Here is a 16,651-nt window from a genome sequence, read left to right on the forward strand (position 1 = left end):
TTCCCTCCCCCAAGCAAACCCAAGTTCTCCCTCTTCTAAAATTGCTGATGGTCCCTGCTGGTCAGTCACCATGACCCTGTGAGTCTCCCTTTCCGGCCTCCCAGCTTTGGAGTTTAGCCAGCACCCTGCCTCCCCGTCACACCGCCTCCGGTCCCCCTGCTTCCCTGTCTTAGGCGTCGCTTTCCTTCTCACCTCCTGCCCTCCCCGTCCCCTCCCTCTCCCGGAGGGGTGTCCCCGCGCCTGCTGGGCACGCCCTGGCCCTGGAGAGCCTGGTGCGCCCAGGGATCCCTCCCGGGTCCCCGCCCCCAGCCCCGCTCCCCGGCGGGACACTGTCCCTTTAATAGACTCCCTCTGCCTGGCGCTCTGCGGCTGGGGAGTAAATTTCTCCCTGTCATCAGGTCGCGGGCAGAGGAGGAGGAGTTTGTTAATGTTCAGTTTGTTCAGCGGGATCGATGTTTGCTGGCATCGCCTCGCCCTGTCTTGTGTGTGTGTGTGAGCGTGTGTGTGTGTGTTTGTGTGTGTGAGTGTGCATATGTGGGGGGTGTGAGTGCGTGTGTGAGAGGAAGCGGGAGTACGTGTGAGTGTGTGTGTCTGTGTGCGTGTGTGTGCGTGTGTGTGTGAGAGAGTGAGTGAATTCCAGATTTTCAGTCTTTCCAAAACCCGCTCCTGTCCTCTCGCATATCACTCACAGACGGGGATCTGACAGCAGACACAGACCTACAGAGAGTGATCTCTCTCCCCCCTGCGCGGATCCGCCATCGAGATCGGCACGGAGGAGGAGGAAGAGGAGAAGAAGGAGGAGGAGGAGGGAAAGAGGAGAAGGAAGAAGAAGAAAAAGAAGAAGAAACCCACTACCTTCCCAGGATTGCCTTTTTCCTTATCTTTACGCGCGCGTGTGCGTGTGCCGCGTGCGCCCCTCGTCCCTTCCATCTGAACCCGGTCTTGGATGTTTAATAAAGAAATCAAGTGTCTCAACAGTCACCTAAAAAAAAAAAGCAAAAACAAAACAAAAAAAAATCCAAAAGCCAAAACAAAAAGAGAAAGAGAGAGGAAAAAAAAAACCAAAACAAACAAACAAACAAGGCAGAACCAACCTCTACTTCAACCCAGCCGGCACAAGCCACCCGTGTCTGCCACCCGGAGAGGGGGGTCTCTGGCCCGTGGTGGAGGAGTTGCAGGGGGGATCGTCAGGGGGACTGAGGCCGAGTGACGTCCTAGGAGCCACCGGGCGAGAGGCGGAGGAGACCCAGAGAGGCCAGAGAGACAGCGGGCCCCCGCGCGCGGCTCGGGGCTGGGGCGCCAGAAGTGGGACTGGAGCGGAGTAGAGCGATGCCAAGGAGGAAACAGCAGGCACCCAAGCGGGCGGCAGGTAAGAGAAACGGCTCCGCTCCGGGGCTGGCCAGCCCGGGCTGCCCGGCGCGCCGCGCTCCTCGCCCGCCCTCCTCGCCCCTGGGTGCCCGGGCACGCCACCCCCTTACGCTTTCGGTGGAGTTCGCTCTGGGCGCCCCTCCGATAGATCACCCGGTCCTCTCTCGCTCTCGCTGCTCGCCCACATCCTGCCCTTCCAGCTCCGGTTGGGTGGGGGGGAGCTATCCCACCAAGCCTTCCCTCCTAAACTTTTTTCCTCCACCCTCTACCCCACCCCTAACTTTCTCCTAGTCTGTTTCTTGCCTCTTGGGCCAAAGTAGGATTGAGGATTTGGGGTGCGGGAGTAGGGAGACAGCCCCTCCACCCCCGCATCCCTCCGCATGGTCAGTGCCGGCGGCTTCTGGCCTCCGGGGACAGCGTGTCCTCTGGCTGGGGCTCGGGGCGCGGAAGTGAGAGGTATGCCCAAGACCTGGGCTGTAGGCTGGCTTTGGGGCGAGCACTAAGAGTTTAGCTTTGATCACCAGGGTGGAGAAAACACCCTAGGAAATGGATGAGTCTTTGCATATGTTTTCTAAAAGGATCCACCACTTTGGGAAATCTAATCAACTCTCTTCCCTTCTCTTAAAAAAAAAAAAGTGTGGGGGGTGTACCCCATAGAAATTTAAACAACTTTGGGTTTTCTTTGCCTACAGAGAGTTGCAAACTTTGTGGATTGATTCCTATGGTAGGAACTATCCCATCTAAATGCTCACTTCTCCCCCCCCCCATAAAAAGATAGGAACAGGTTAATAGATCAGTACAATAGACCTTCTAAGAGATTTTTTTTTTTCCTTTTGGGTTGCTTAATTGCTTTTTTTAATAGTATGCTGGGGTTTTGTTTCTCGGAAGTGTAATATGAAAGTTCATTTTTCTCCTGCCAGACCCACCCACTGAAAAATCAGCTTTCCACTTGATTGCTAGTTTTGATTTGACATTTGATTGATCACCTGTCATCTCGCTGCCTTTGATCTATTCATTCTTGATATATATCAATAAATCACTCACCATGGTAACTCAGAGTGCCAGTGACGCAAGCCTTGCCCTCTATATTCAGAGCCAGACATGCACAATTATTATCTTGTTTGGCTTTTAATGTGGGTGTTTTTATTTCTTTGTGTCCTCTGGTTGAATCAGGGCTTTAGCAAAAAGCTTAAGTTTTGTTGTTTTTTTCCCCTCTTTCTCTGTCTGTCTCTGCCCTCTTGGTTTAGCCAGGGTTAGTGAAGGCTGATCTTCCACACACTCACCTCAACATTTCATTCTGTTCCAACTCCAGCAAAACATAGCGAGAAGTTCGGTGGAACCCTTTGATAAACTTTGCAAAGTCACCCCTAGAACAAATCCGAAGTTAGGAATCTGGAGAAAGTGGGCATTTGTGTGTGAACACGCAGAACCACCAAGTTCACCCTCCATAGTTGCCTGATTCCAGCCTGCCTGGCAATTGTATGTATTTTGAAACATCCACAATTATCTTCCCTTCAGAACACAGAATTGCTTCCGTAACCATTTGTAGGTTGGTTCGACTGGCATGCGGAAATATTATTTATAAAGCGTTCATTTGTATGTTTTCCAATTGTTTCCCTAAGAGTAAAATAATTTAAATAATTTTAGCACCATGTATATTTGGAACTTGCCTCATCAGGGAGGTTTTCTTTTTTCCCCCTCTAGCTACTTCTTTTAAAGGCAATTCCTCCCTCCTACCCTTGTTTTTTCCTGCTTTCAACTCACTTATGTATTAGGACTCAGATTGCTTTGCAATCTGACAGCATTGGGTGTGTGCAAAGGCTTTGTGACTTAGGGAAGAGTAAGCTTGCTGCTTCTAGTTCTGGCAACATAAGTTTAAGTGTAGCTAGATTATTAGAGATAACGTCCTTATTGTTGTCCCGAAAGAAAACCCTGGGCTACCGTCCAGCAAGAAGTGATACTGCCCTGAAAATTACTCTCTCTCTCTCTTTTTTTTTTTTCCTTGTTGTTCCGGTAAAGGCCATCAACAACTAGGCAGTAATTTAAATTACCAGAATGACTGGACATGTCTCTTTTAGTAAGCTCATTACAAAAAGTGCATTGCTCAGAATTGCACGACTTTGATTATAATTATCCTCTGATCAATGAGGATCCAGGTGGACGTAACAGAATGCTGTATCACATTATTTAAATTACATCTTTTTCATTAAGCTGTCTCTATTGGTGCTGGCTAGTGGATTTATTATATAGCGTGTGTAGATGTGTGTGTTAGAAACTTGTGTCTGTGGTTTCAGTTTTCTAGCCTATTGTGTTTCTGGTGTCTCTGTTTGTTTTCGTGACATGATTTTCCCTGGAAGAAGTGGAAACCCTTTGCAAGCTGAAAGAGAATAATTCATTTCGCACACAGTGAGGCCCCTCACGCTGTATTTATTTGCTCACATATTAATAGAGCAGACAGTTTTTCATGTGGTGTTCCTTCCACTCATCTGAGGTCACCAGCGCACTAGGCTGTTTTAGCGGAGGGGGTTATTCACAAGTAAAGTTGGCCAATCTGGGATTCTTTAGGCAGTTAGCGACCAGGGAAGAGGAAAAGGTAGGTTCTGAGAATGTGGCCATGCTAACTTTTATCACCGCTAAGAATTAAACCTAACGTACAACTGTAAGTAATTATGCCCGAGGACTGTTGTTGAAAGCTTGATTTCTGGCTTGATTAATGAATAATGGGAGATAGAAAAAGCACATGAGTGCATCAGCGCTGAGGTTCTCCCAGAGTGCTCTTGTTCCCAAGAACTGTTCCAGGCAATCTGATTTCTTTGCATTATTAGTTTTAAGTTCCATGTTTCAAGGAATCAATTACAGAACTTTCTAGCAAAGTAGGTATCTAAAAGAGAAGAAGCAGGGTGATATGATAAGTGATGGGGAATTTTAATCTTGGTAACATTCTTTCCCCTTCAGGGGGAAGGGCTGTGAGGTAGGCAAGTCTCCTTAAGAAACAGCTAAGTCAGAATATTTCCCTCCGAAATGTCATTCTGCCTGGCTTTTTTAAGCTATGCTATTCCACCATGCTCTTACTTACAGCAAGAAAAAAAGTTTAGAAAGCAGCCTACAGTACCCCTGGGGTTTCTGTGCGTGTGTGCATATACGCTTGCTTCCTCGGACGTGTATTTCACCCACCATTAAAATGCATCCACTTTTACCTGAAAATATTGCAACATTCTGTTCCAGCATCTTCCCCCTCCTGTCCATTTTAGAGGAGATACAGAAGATGGCAGGAAAGTGAAATCAAACAGAGCAGTGTTCTGACTTGTTTGTATTTTACGGGATGCAGAGTGGTTAAAAATTTAAAATCGCAGATGCATAATAACCCTTCGATGCGCTACAGTCTATCTCTGCCTCTGTCCACGACAAGTAGACTACATATTTTATTTCACTATCCTGAACTAGTGTGTTTATACTAAGGCCAGCCAATTGCAATTGAACACGAAATCTTTGTGAACACATATACATGCGAATATCTCATCAGTACGTAAGTTATGGGATTCTGCCCCTGCCCACCCACAGCGATGAGACGCTTCCTTCTTGCTGAATCTCAGAAGCTTTCTGATAAGCCAGATCTGAGGAAAGTCTTGCAGGAAAGAACAGCTTCCTCAATTTATTTTGTTTATTTAATATGGAGATGAATAATGCAGATTTTGTTTTCATGAATGTCCTTGTGTGGTAAACATTAGACTATTAGCAATCATTACTTAAAAGTTGCAATTTGCACCTTAATAGCACAGGTTATTTACATGGGAAACGTATTCAGCAGGGACAATTTTGAATACTACAGTGGAGCAGAGATGACCCAAGGAGCTCTTTCTGCACCTCAAGATAGTGATGGCTCTGAGGTCCTAGAAATCTCAACTATTAGGGGTTGGGGGGGGTCAAGGGCAGGCATCTCAGGATGTTTACCTTTAATTCCCTGGCAAGAGGGACAGGATTCAAGAGAGTAAGAATCAGATAGATTCGGGACCCTGGTTCATGCTCTCTCATTTTGTTGGAACCTCCTTCAGACAGACAAGTTCACATCTTGAATGTTGAAATATCTCACACTGTAAATCCCTTCACCTAGCCAAACAAGATGGCTTTAATAGGTGAACAGAAAAATACACACACAAAATTAAGCCCAAAGAGTCTTCAGCAACAGGAACTGTTTTGGCTATTCTTGTTGTTTAAGGCAGATCTCTGAAAGGGGAAGGATAGATACCGTGAAATCTCAGTGTCTTGCTTTGAAATTGATTGCTTAAGTGGTCTTCTCTCCACTCCCCTCCTGATTCCCTTCTCCCACCTCTCACCTCACCCTTAAAGACCCAGATTGAATGGGACATCTCAAAAGCCCATTTGTTTTAGGCATTTATTGATTTCATTTTTAATCTGCCATATCCGGACACAATATGTTAACCCTAATCATAGATTGCAAGTGACAGGGAGCGGGGAAAGTAGGTGAAGGAGAAGGGGTGGGGGGAAACTTCTTGACAGTGAAAATCTTCTCTGAGGTTCTCGGGGGAGTTGAACAGTGAGGGCTACTTTTGTGGAGGGTAGAAACATTCCTCAGAAATACTCTACTTTTCTTCTCCCATATTCTATTTCTTTATTTTCCCCCCCCCAGTCACAGATTCTATTCCTAACCTTTGGGAAAGCTTAACACTCAACAAATACCTCCCAGGCATCTCGACTTATGTCACCTTCTCCAAAGGAGGTTTATGCTTTCATTTCATCCCAGCTGACTTCTCCCTCATTTGATGGAATTTCCCCTGTTAGATAATATACCTGGGTTGATCTATTTCTCTTCCCAGGGGCTTGGGAATTGTGCTCTCCCGTGAGCAGGTTTTAAAAGGGGGACCGAACCTAGCATTATTTAAGGCCATTGAAACGAGGCGCCTCTGCGCATCACTGCAGCTGAGCTTAGGAGAGTCAGCCAGGAAGGAGATGCAGGCCCTGCTCATGTTTGTGCTGGGTCTGTAATTAGCTGACATGAGGTAAGTGCCCAAAGTCAAGTTTCCCTTCCATCCCTGCATTTGTGCTATCAATTTTAGTTAGGAATGTCATCCTCTGGGAGGAATCAGCCACTATTTCAAAGGCGATGCCTGCGTCCACCCAGGTTCCCTTTAAAAAACACAGAGTTGCCTAACAAATGCTATATTAAGACCAGGCATACACAGAGTATCATTTTCATTTGATTCAAAGTCAGCTGGAAATACATTAAACTAACAGTTAGAGAGTGTCTTGCATCGCTTCCCTGAAGCACTGCTTTTTCATTACATATTTAATTACAATCAAATTGAACGACTTTTTATATAAAAAAAATCACAGTGGCATTAAAAGAAGCTTGGCACACAAATAATGGAGGATGCTGTTCTATTTTTTTACTTCTTTAGGAGAAATATATTTTAAGGTTCGAATGTGGTGAAATACAGAATCTCTTTTGCTGTAGTCTGGAATCCGAGGCAGTTTATCTTTCTGTCTTTATAGAGTCTGTGCACCCTGGAAGTAATTTGTACATCCATCTTCTAGCAATTTGTAGCAATTTGTCTGTTTGCAAATTTTTTAAGTTTTGCAAGTGGCATTTAAAGTTAGAAATTCTCATGTTCCTTACGGTGATCTCGGGCAAGCAGCCCTTCCATTATGAAGGAAGGAGCTTAGTCATCCTAATCACATAAGAAAAACCTCTTTGAGAGTGCTTACTTGATTACCTCGATATTGCAATAAGGAAAAGCAACATATATTTGCAGATCTCTGTCATATCATACCGTTTTCACAGGCCTTACAACTTATTTTTTTTTCCTATGACTGACCTTTCCGGAACTTGTCGTAGGACCTTTTTTTCAGGAGAAAATATAGGAATAGCATTTAAAGTGAATTGCAAGATACAGCGGGTCTTTAAGAAAAGATAGTAAAAATCAGAGACTTAGTTTAAAGCCTAATTGCCCACGGGCGGACTGTGTCTGCAAACTAAGAGAAAAATGTCTCTACAGACACATGGTTTCAACTCTCACTTGTCCATTAATCCAGAGCATCTCCAGGAGTGTGGTTGTATTCATCCTCGTACTCGTTTTGTCCAGGAAATCGTCACGAGAGGATCGGACTCAGGTCCGTTTGAAGACATTATGTACATTCGCAGATGTACAGCAGGAAATCTGAGATGCAAGTGGGAATTGCTGATATATTTGTTTCCAAAGCAAACTCTGCAAATGAAGTGATTAAATAATTCGGAGGCATTTGAAAGTCATTAAAATGGCCATTTGGAATTTCCAACTGGTGCCTCTCTCCATCTTTTGCGTTCTCTCTATAGAAAAAGATGTCCTCTGGGCATCTTCCAATATTCTGTGATGTCAAAGCAGTGCCTAATAGTATGTAAAATTTTAGAAATTAAAATTCAGGAGGCACAGGTAGATAATCCTATTAATAATATATCAGTATTTTTTTTTTTTTTTAGCTACGCCTAACAACAAGGAAATGTACCAGGCAAAACTTTTAGAGATAATGAGCTTAGAGAAATTACATAGAAAAAAAAATATCTGGATCATATTTGAAAGCATTTGTCTCGAATTTTGCTCATCTAAATGAGAGTTCTCTTTCTACCTGTGTTATTTCAAAAACCATTTCAGTGTCCTCATATTTACTCCTCCAACCTGAAACAGGGTCTAAAGAAGCTCTCTCTGGATGCGTGAAGACATCGTAGATTAAAATGCACAACACTTTTTAAAAAATCATTTTAGAAAACCAACCGTGGGCCTACAAAGCAAAAGAAAAACCTCAAGAAGGTTTAAAAGAGAGCTAGCTCAGGGTTCAAGATAGGAAACTTTGTTTCAGCAGGAGAAGAGGAAAATAGCATTGCATTTTAACTAAACATCTCCTCTTGGCAAATGAGAAGCGGTGAAGCAGGAGGATTTTTTAAGGATCTTTTTCGCTCTTATGCATCTCTCTCCAAAGACTAATTTAATTGAAAAGCTGTAGTGTCCATTTATGCTAAAGGAAAAGCCTCATGTTTCCATAAAGCTGCTAGGTAGGTTTAAGGGAAAAAAAAAGAAAGAAAGAAAAAAACAGCATTCTGCAGTTTCCGTTAGTACAAAAATTAAGATCACTGGTCTTAATTAGTTGAGTGGTTTCAGAACTGAATGAATACTCTAAAATCACCCCTGAGCTTTCTTCTTAAAGCAACATCTAAGCCATTTCTATGGAAATTATGTAGTTTGGATATTAAGGTGGGCAGAACACAGCTACTGTTTTTAATGAAAATAGTTACGAAGGGTGGAATGAGATGGAAACAGAGCTGGCAGCAGCCATTCTGTTGGTAATGAATTTGAAAGAAACTTCCATGATGCTTTTATTGCATCATGAAAAATCCGTGAAATCTGGTGACATGGGAGATTCAAAAATGAGACCGAGGATCGAGGTCCTCCGTAGGGGAAAAGCGATTTAGGTGAGTGAGAGCAGCAGCCTATAAATATTTCTATACAGGGTGGCCATGCCATGCAGTTCATGTGCTGTTGAAAATAGTGTGCAATTTAAAATTGCACGTGAACTTTGTGGCCACCCTGTATAGACTGCGTGAGGCTCCCTTTAAATCGCTTTAATTTATCAGACCCTTGGAATTTTCTAAGTATCGAGGAGTCTCTCTTGTATACCCTGGGGAGATGTGAATGGCTTCTGGGCCAGGAGGATGCTGCGGAGAAGAGTTGATTCTCTTCTACGCTGCAGTGCCGTGTGGTACAGAAAAAAATGCCAGAATGAAAGGTTGTTAATGGCGTTTGATATCAGAATTGCCTTTGGTTGTTTTCCTGTATTAGGAAGTTGGGTGCGTTGCTTGGCGCTTCTTGTTTTCCCCCATGGAATTAGACGTGAGACTGTGTACGGAGCAGGGGAACAAGGGCAAGGGACTTGGGTTCCAATTACAGCATTGCCTGTGCCACTTATGCAGCCCAGGGCAAGCGCTTGAGATAAACCTTACTCTCGGGTGAAGAATACTGACGCAAGTTCACACCTCTAGGTCTAACTTCTTGTTGGCTGGGTAAACGAGGGCGGGCTGCTCAAAGCTCTGCCCTCCATTTATCTAATCTGTAAAATGGGAGCAGTCGGAGTTCTTACATTCCAGGCTTACTGAAAGGATTATCTGAGAAAGCTACTGAAACTGTTGGATGCCTCGTCGACGTGGGTGATAGTGAGTCCCTGGTCAGAACAGCCACACCGTGGGAAATAACAACAGAGAAATAAACAAGCAATCACCAATCACTGTGGGACGAGGGTCCAGGGCTTTAAAGGACTCAGATATGGGTGCGTTTTGATTTTTTAAAGTGCAAAGACAGTGGCTGAGTGGTGTTTTAGCCTCTTTTTTCCGAGGCTGATTCATGATGGGCTGTTTGGAACCCATACCATCTCAACAACAAAAAAATTCCCCACAATAGTACTTATGGTGCCAATAGCCAACACCTTTAATACCAATGACACCTGCCAGTACACAAGCACTTACCATAAAGCAGGCACTTCACTAAGTGCTTTGTGAATCTGCATTCATTCATTTAAACAGCAATTATTCCTTGAGTTCCTGTGCTGTGCCTTGGACCTGCGAGTGAGCAGAACAGGTATCGTTGCCAGAAATCTTGCCCCTTAGTAGGAGGACGCTAGAGAATATGCAAGCAAATTCATAAAGGCCAAGGTCATTTTCATATGACAAAAGCTCCAGGATGACAATGGATTTATAAAACGAACATTAGGAGAGCAGGTGTTAGGATAGCAGGGGTGTGGAGGGTTGGGGAGACCACTTGTGCCTTCATACACCCCCTGTGCTCGGTGGATCATCCCTAGTTTACTCACTGAGATCTGAGAAACTAGCAGGATAACTCATGGAGGGGTCACATAATGGCCCAGCTGAGTTTTGAACTCAGCTCTCCTTGCTTCCAAGACCCACAGACTCCATCTTTTGCAATAGTTTTATCTAGAATAGGCACAATGATTTGCCAAGGAAGGACACCCAGGCCCCGTGTTCTTCCTTCCTCCTCTGGGGTGATGTCTGAACCTGCAGAGATAGAGGATGCTGCCTTCAGTGGCATCTCCGTATAGAATCTTCACACCAACTCCTATTTTATGAAGCCTGCTCTTTCTGGGGTGTTCTTTCCCGTGTAGCCATCTTCCTTCCTTCCTTCCTTCCTTCCAACTTTGCTGTCCTAGGTACTGGGAATAAAGCAGTAGAAAAAAAAAAAAATAGAAAAGTGTCTACCCTCACCCAACTATTATTCTTGTGGATCAGATGAAAAAGCTAATGAATGAATCACTATAGAATATAATACTGCATGGTGCTGATTGCATTTCGTAAGACTAAGTCAGCATTCATGGGGGTAAAGAGTGATCCATGGAGGGTGGTTGCAGTTTTATAGAGAGTGGTCAGGGATGGTGCTTCTCAAGGGGTGATCTGATCAGACCTGAACAAACCTGAGAGGCTGCCAGCCCAGACCTGGGGAAGCATTCCAGGTAGCGGAAGCAGTAAGTGCCGAGGGCCTGGGGCCAGAACCGGCTGAGCTGACTTGCTTGTGGAGGATGCAGGGACGCGGCAGATTAGGATGAACGCAGGGCTAGGAGAGAAACAGGCGGGGAAGGTCGGCAGGGCAGGCCCTTTCTGGCCTTCTTTTTTTTTTTTTCTTCAGGCAGAGTCTCACTATGTCGTCCTAGGTAGAGTGCTATGACATCACAGCTCACAGCAACCTCAAACTCGTGGCCTCAAGCGATCCTCTTGTCTCAGTCTCCCCAGTAGTTGGGACTACGGGTACCTGCCAAGACACCTGGCTAGTTTTTCTATTTTTAGTAGAGATCAGGCCTCGCTCTTGCTCAGGCTGGTCTCGAACTCCCAGAGTGCCAGCATTACAGGCCACTGGACCCAGCCTGTGTGGCCTTCTAGACTCCATCCTAGGGCGGCGGATGAGATTTAACTGGAGGAATTCCAGCAGGGAAATGATGTGACCTGCATCAGTTATTAATAGGACACAGGCTCTCATTTCAGAGGTGGCGATGGACGTGAGGGTGCTCACCCACCCCGTCTACTTACGGTGAGTAGGCTGCTATGGGTGAGAGAGCATCCTGGGGAGAAGAACACATACCCAGCCTCTGTAGAGAGATAGGTACCGGGATGGGTGACAAGTGTTAAGAGCTTGGACCCAGTTGCAGCTCCTCCATTCTTAACCAGCTGGCTGTGTACTCAGAAACAAGCTTCTAAGCTCACCTCAGTTTCTTTACCTGTTAAATGGGTATAAGGATATTACTCAGCTCCCGTTTTAGCTGTGAAGGTCAGATCATGTGATATGGATAAAGCCCTCGGTGCAGGCCCAGTATTTACATAGGATCTTCTTCCAAAATGAATATTCTTGTTCTTCCTCTCACTTTTGTTATTTTCTTTTTTTCTTGTGGGAATTCATGGCGAAAGGTAGGCACCTGCATCACTCCTCAGTACCTATTAGGCACTAAATAAATATCTCCTGATAAATGAATAAGTGAGTCTGTAAATAAGTGATTGAATGCTCTCATTAGTATATGACTTCATATGTTCATTCATTACTTTCAAGTGTAAGAATCTCTTTCACATAGTTAAAAATTTTGGCAGACCTCTATACCAATTATGATCGTAGTCATCGTTTAAATGTGAATCAAATTAGACAATGTTAGTGACCAGAAGACTGTAATTTCAGTCATAATCTTGTATTTTGTTCATTATGGCATTACCTGCCTTCAGGTGAAGAGCGGTGATGCCCTTTGGTGTGTGACTGTTGTTTATTCATCTTATTGTCAGCACTTGATGGTGATACCGATTTGTAGACTTCCTAGTTAAGCCGAGAGCAAGGCTGATGGGGCTGAAGGGCTGGGGCGTCCTGCCTCTCCCTGCCAGCTTTCCAGGTGATCCAGCTGCCCAGAACTTGGCAACTGTGCCCCTCCCCCAGGGGGAATCTGTGCTCATCTCCTGAGGCCCAAGGGCGCTTACGGGTTGTTAAGCTAATGGGAATAGGCTATAGGCTGTTTCCTGGTAACGCCTTGTTCACTTTTTAATTGTCACCTTCAGATAAGTGCCTGGAAGAAGGGAAGCTGGCTGGGTGCCTATTGAGGTATATCTTAGGACAAAGAGACTTGGGATCCTGGAGATGTCTGGGAGTTTTCGCTGCTGGCTTTAAGACCTTCATTTAACACACATGAAGGAGGGTTGGCTGTGTAACAGGTGCCGAGGAAGGTGCAGGAACCAGAGCCTTGAATCATACTGACAAAGTTTGTGCCTTCTTGGAGCTTACCTTTAGTGGGGGAGGCAACAGCCTAGCCAGCAGATACACCCCGTCCCTAGGGTGTGGCGTTGGCAACGAAGACAATGAAAAGAGGGAAAAGGACATTACGGGGAGCCAGGGGAGCCTGGTGCCGTTCTGCATGAGACGGTCAGGAAAGGTCCTTCCCTGCCTGCAGAAGTGACACTGCCATGAGGTGGCAGAGGGAAGGGTACTCTCTAGGGGAGGACAGCCCCTGCCACATCTGAAAGTCCAGATCTGGGGCCTGCTAGGGAGCAGCCGGGGAGGGTGAGCCGGGGCTCCCGTGGAGATAGGGAGCCCCAGAGGCTGCCCAAGCGAGGAGAGCCAGGATCTGACTTAGGTTTTCACAGGCTCCTGCTGGCTGCCATGTGATTTATCAGGGACCCAGGCTGGAAGCGGGTCCACACTCAGCAATGTCCTGCATCAATCCAGTTGAAAACTGTGTCTTAGACCAGATTGATGGTGGAGAAGATGGAGCCGTGGCCAGAAGGTGGACCATAGGGCTGCAGGCAGAGCGTGGTGGGGAGAGGAGTCTCGTGGATCCAACTGGCTCAGCCTGTTCACGCCCTCTCACTCTCTTCTGATTTCTCTGCTAGTTGCACAGAAGGGTCTGAGCTAAAGTGGAAACAAGGAAAAGCCCTGGGAGCCGCTTTACAGTAGGAGTGATGATGCCGGGGAAGAAGCCACCCTTGCCAGGCAAGTTTTCTAGAGTCGCAGAATGGCCTGGTCACACCTCTCCCCACCCATCACACGATGCAGTCTCTGGGCAAGGGAGCGGACCCCGGCATCCACAGAAGGATTTGATTTCTCTCCACTGGTTCTTCCCCACCCCCATGCACCTGTGACCTTAGGCAACTTTGTTTGTTTCCTCATTGGCAAAACAGACCTAATAAAAGGGCTCGCCTCACTGGGTTTTTATAGAGATTGTTTTTATATATAGATCAGATAGTAGGCTTAACACAGTGCCTGGTCCATGCATGGTAGAGGCCAGTGAATTTTAGTCGCCATGCTAGCAAATGCATAAGCCTCCTCATGCCTTGCTTCCTTATTGGTAGAACAGGGATAATAAAAACTCTCCTCTGGGTTGTTGGGAGAAGTAAAATATTATTAACAATTTAAGCACAGCGCGTGGCAAAGTGCCTCCTACACAGTAAGTGTTCAATAAATTTTACATCTTTAAAGTTATCACTAGGACTCTGAGCTTGTGACCTTGAAGGGCAGACGTTGTATCTTGTTGCTTTTATGTCTACAAGGCCTGGCACAGACTGAAATTCATGAACTCATTCTAGAAAAAGTGCTCCATACCTCATTGCTGAAAATCAGTATGGTCACCTTCGAAGTCCTCCCCTTGGGGAGCTACACCCCAACGCCAGAGTCTAGGCCACCCTTCAAAGTGATTTTGGAACTCTTTTTGCTTAAATGGCCATAGAGCTGTTGTATGAGGTAAACCAATGAAGTTCGCGAATTCATCCTAGAAAAACTGCTACATGTCATTGCTAAATGTCAATATTTAGTGTCACCAGATGGCCAAGGGAAGTACTTCGAAGGTGACTACAGGGATATTCAGCAGTGCGGAATGTTGCACATTTTCAAGGATGCATTTGTCAACTTCATTGTCCCACCTCGTAGTTGGTACTCAAGTACTGTCTGGAATGAATGACGGTGATGTGGTTATTAGGAGTCGAAGTGAGGAAACCCAAGGAGATGAAGGTGTGCACTCTAGGGCAGAGGGTCAGGGATCACGAACTCAAACAAACCATCGTCTCTTCCAGTGGAAACTTCTAAGGGCTGGACTATCTGCCCAAGCCTCCTAGAGTTCTATGTATGAGAGAAGCAAGCCTATCCTGGAACATTTTTAAACCCAGCGCTCTCCCGTTGTGGACTGTCATATCACCGGTGGTAGATGAGTAGCATTGAGTCACATAGTGACAATCATGTCCCATGTTCAATACCATTCCAACTCTTCTGATTAAGTCAGGAAGAAAGTCTCAGTTGGTGTCAGCCTGTTTGTCATACCTCTGTTGCTTTGTTCATCTGAATGAGCACCCTGATCTTCCCCTCGCTCACTCCCTGCTCTCAGCTCTCTCTCCTCTCTCTCTCTTATCTCTTCAGCCCACTTTCTTCCCTTTCTCTAATATAAAGTAAACGTATACTTTTATATTCTAAAGAAAAAAAAAAGAGCAGACCTCAGATTCAGGGACCTTAGCAAGCAACACTATTTAATGAAAAAGGTGAAATAATAATCTTGGGTTTTCACTGTCTGATTACCGTCCATTTATGGCAAATGATATGGTTTTTCATTGACTGTGACCATAGTGACATGATTTAAAAACAAAAATAAAATCACTTAAGGCAATTAAAAGAGAGAATATTTTAAAGAAATATATGAAGAAATGAATAGTTGGTGTGGGGGGAGGATGTTGCATAGACTGTGAGGAAGAAGTAGAGTGATGGGTGGGTACCAGGGCCAGGGACCCAGCCTGAGTGAGGGCTGCCATGTCACACTCAGGTCAAAGAAGCTTCTGGAAGATGGGGCTTTCATTAAAACTTCAAAACAAGCTTGGCATCTGTAGCTTGCTCAGTGGTTAGGGCACCAACCACATACACAAGGGCGGGTGGGTTTGAACCCAGCCTGGACCTGCTAAACAACAATGATTGTGGTGGACACCTGCAGTCCCAGCTACTTGGGAGGCTGAGGCAAGAGAATCACTTAAGCTCAAGAGTTTGAGGTTGCTGTCAGCTGTGACACCACGGCACTCTACTGAGGGCGATATAGACTCTGTTTCAAAAAAAAAAAAAAACAACTTCAAAACACTTTCAAAACCCAAAGGAACACCCCTTCCCTTCCCAAGAGATCAGAGAGAAACTCTGGAAAGTCTTTACCCTCACAGGAAATGCCACAGATGGGGCAGAACTGGGAACTATGGCTGGTTTTACACTGAAATGCAGCAGTGGTTCTCAACCTGTTTGGTGCACTCATCAACTGGAGAACAAAAGAGATTCTGACTTCATAGGATGACAGTGAGGTCCATGTATCTGTATATCTGCATTAAACATTAAACATCCAATAAGGCTTTGAATTATAGGACACAGGAAAAAAAATTATTCATATACAGTGGAACCTCTGCAAGTTGACCACCCAAGGGATCGTACCAAACTGGTCAGCATATGGAAGTGGTCAACATAAGGAACTGGGCCTACTGTACTGACATGTACTTGTGGTGCGTGTCTGGTCTATGAAGATTAGGTCAACTTAAGGAGGTGGTCAGCTACGGAGGTTCTACTGTGTATGCTTATATAGAGAGGGCACCAGTGAAATGTATACACATTTCAAGAAAGGAAAAAATTGTATTAAAATTATAATACTCAGTATATACTAATAACAAAAGATGAATATGAGTCACGCTGATCACCTCCTATAATTGCAGAAGTCAAATGTAACTTGAGTTGTACAAATGTAATGCAGTTTTTTTTCCTATTTAAAAATGTGTATGTAGTTTTTGGCACCCTCTGTGCATGTCTTGTGTGTACGTGTATATAAGGTCTCTTTTCTTCTGCCTCTCTCTCTCTTTCTCCCCCAAATGCCAAAGCACTTACCTTTTAAAAATTGTCTGAGGGTCCATTTTCATTTGACTTTTAGTCAACAGAAAAAATATAAGTTGTCTCTCTCTCACTCAATCGTGGCAATTGCTTATGTCTCTAGACATGGTGAATAGGGAGGCCCATTTATCCTGTTGTATTTTAACAGATCAGTGAGACAAAAAACAAAAGGAATCTCTCAGACATGGTTCTTTAGTTCTTATACTCTCTAAAATTCTGGAAACTCTACCCAATTCAAGTGCAGAAATGTTGTTTTTGTTTTGGGGAAAGTCCTCTTTCTTTGTTGTCTATTTCAGATTTTCTCATACTTTTGCAATGATTTCTCTTCTCTCTCTTTTTTTCTTTCTTGATTATTTCTTTTTTCTTTT

The 16,651-nt window shown here is 44.8% G+C and overlaps 1 protein-coding gene across 2 annotated transcripts in view; it reads left to right on the top strand.

Moving 5' to 3' along the window:
• The first annotated feature begins 396 nt into the window (after window positions 1–396).
• Window positions 397–16,651, top strand: part of TSHZ2 (teashirt zinc finger homeobox 2) — a 449,031-nt gene continuing 432,776 nt past the window's right edge. For both annotated transcript variants that reach the window (XM_012803923.2, XM_023511929.1), the window contains exon 1: window positions 397–1,369. In XM_012803923.2, the coding sequence (XP_012659377.1) occupies window positions 1,330–1,369 (40 nt within the window). In that variant the 5' untranslated portion in view covers window positions 397–1,329. The remainder of the gene's footprint in view (window positions 1,370–16,651) is intronic.

This window comes from Otolemur garnettii, unplaced genomic scaffold, assembly GCF_000181295.1.
Source record: "Otolemur garnettii isolate 467f Iridium unplaced genomic scaffold, OtoGar3 scaffold00023, whole genome shotgun sequence".
NCBI lineage: Eukaryota > Metazoa > Chordata > Mammalia > Primates > Galagidae > Otolemur > Otolemur garnettii.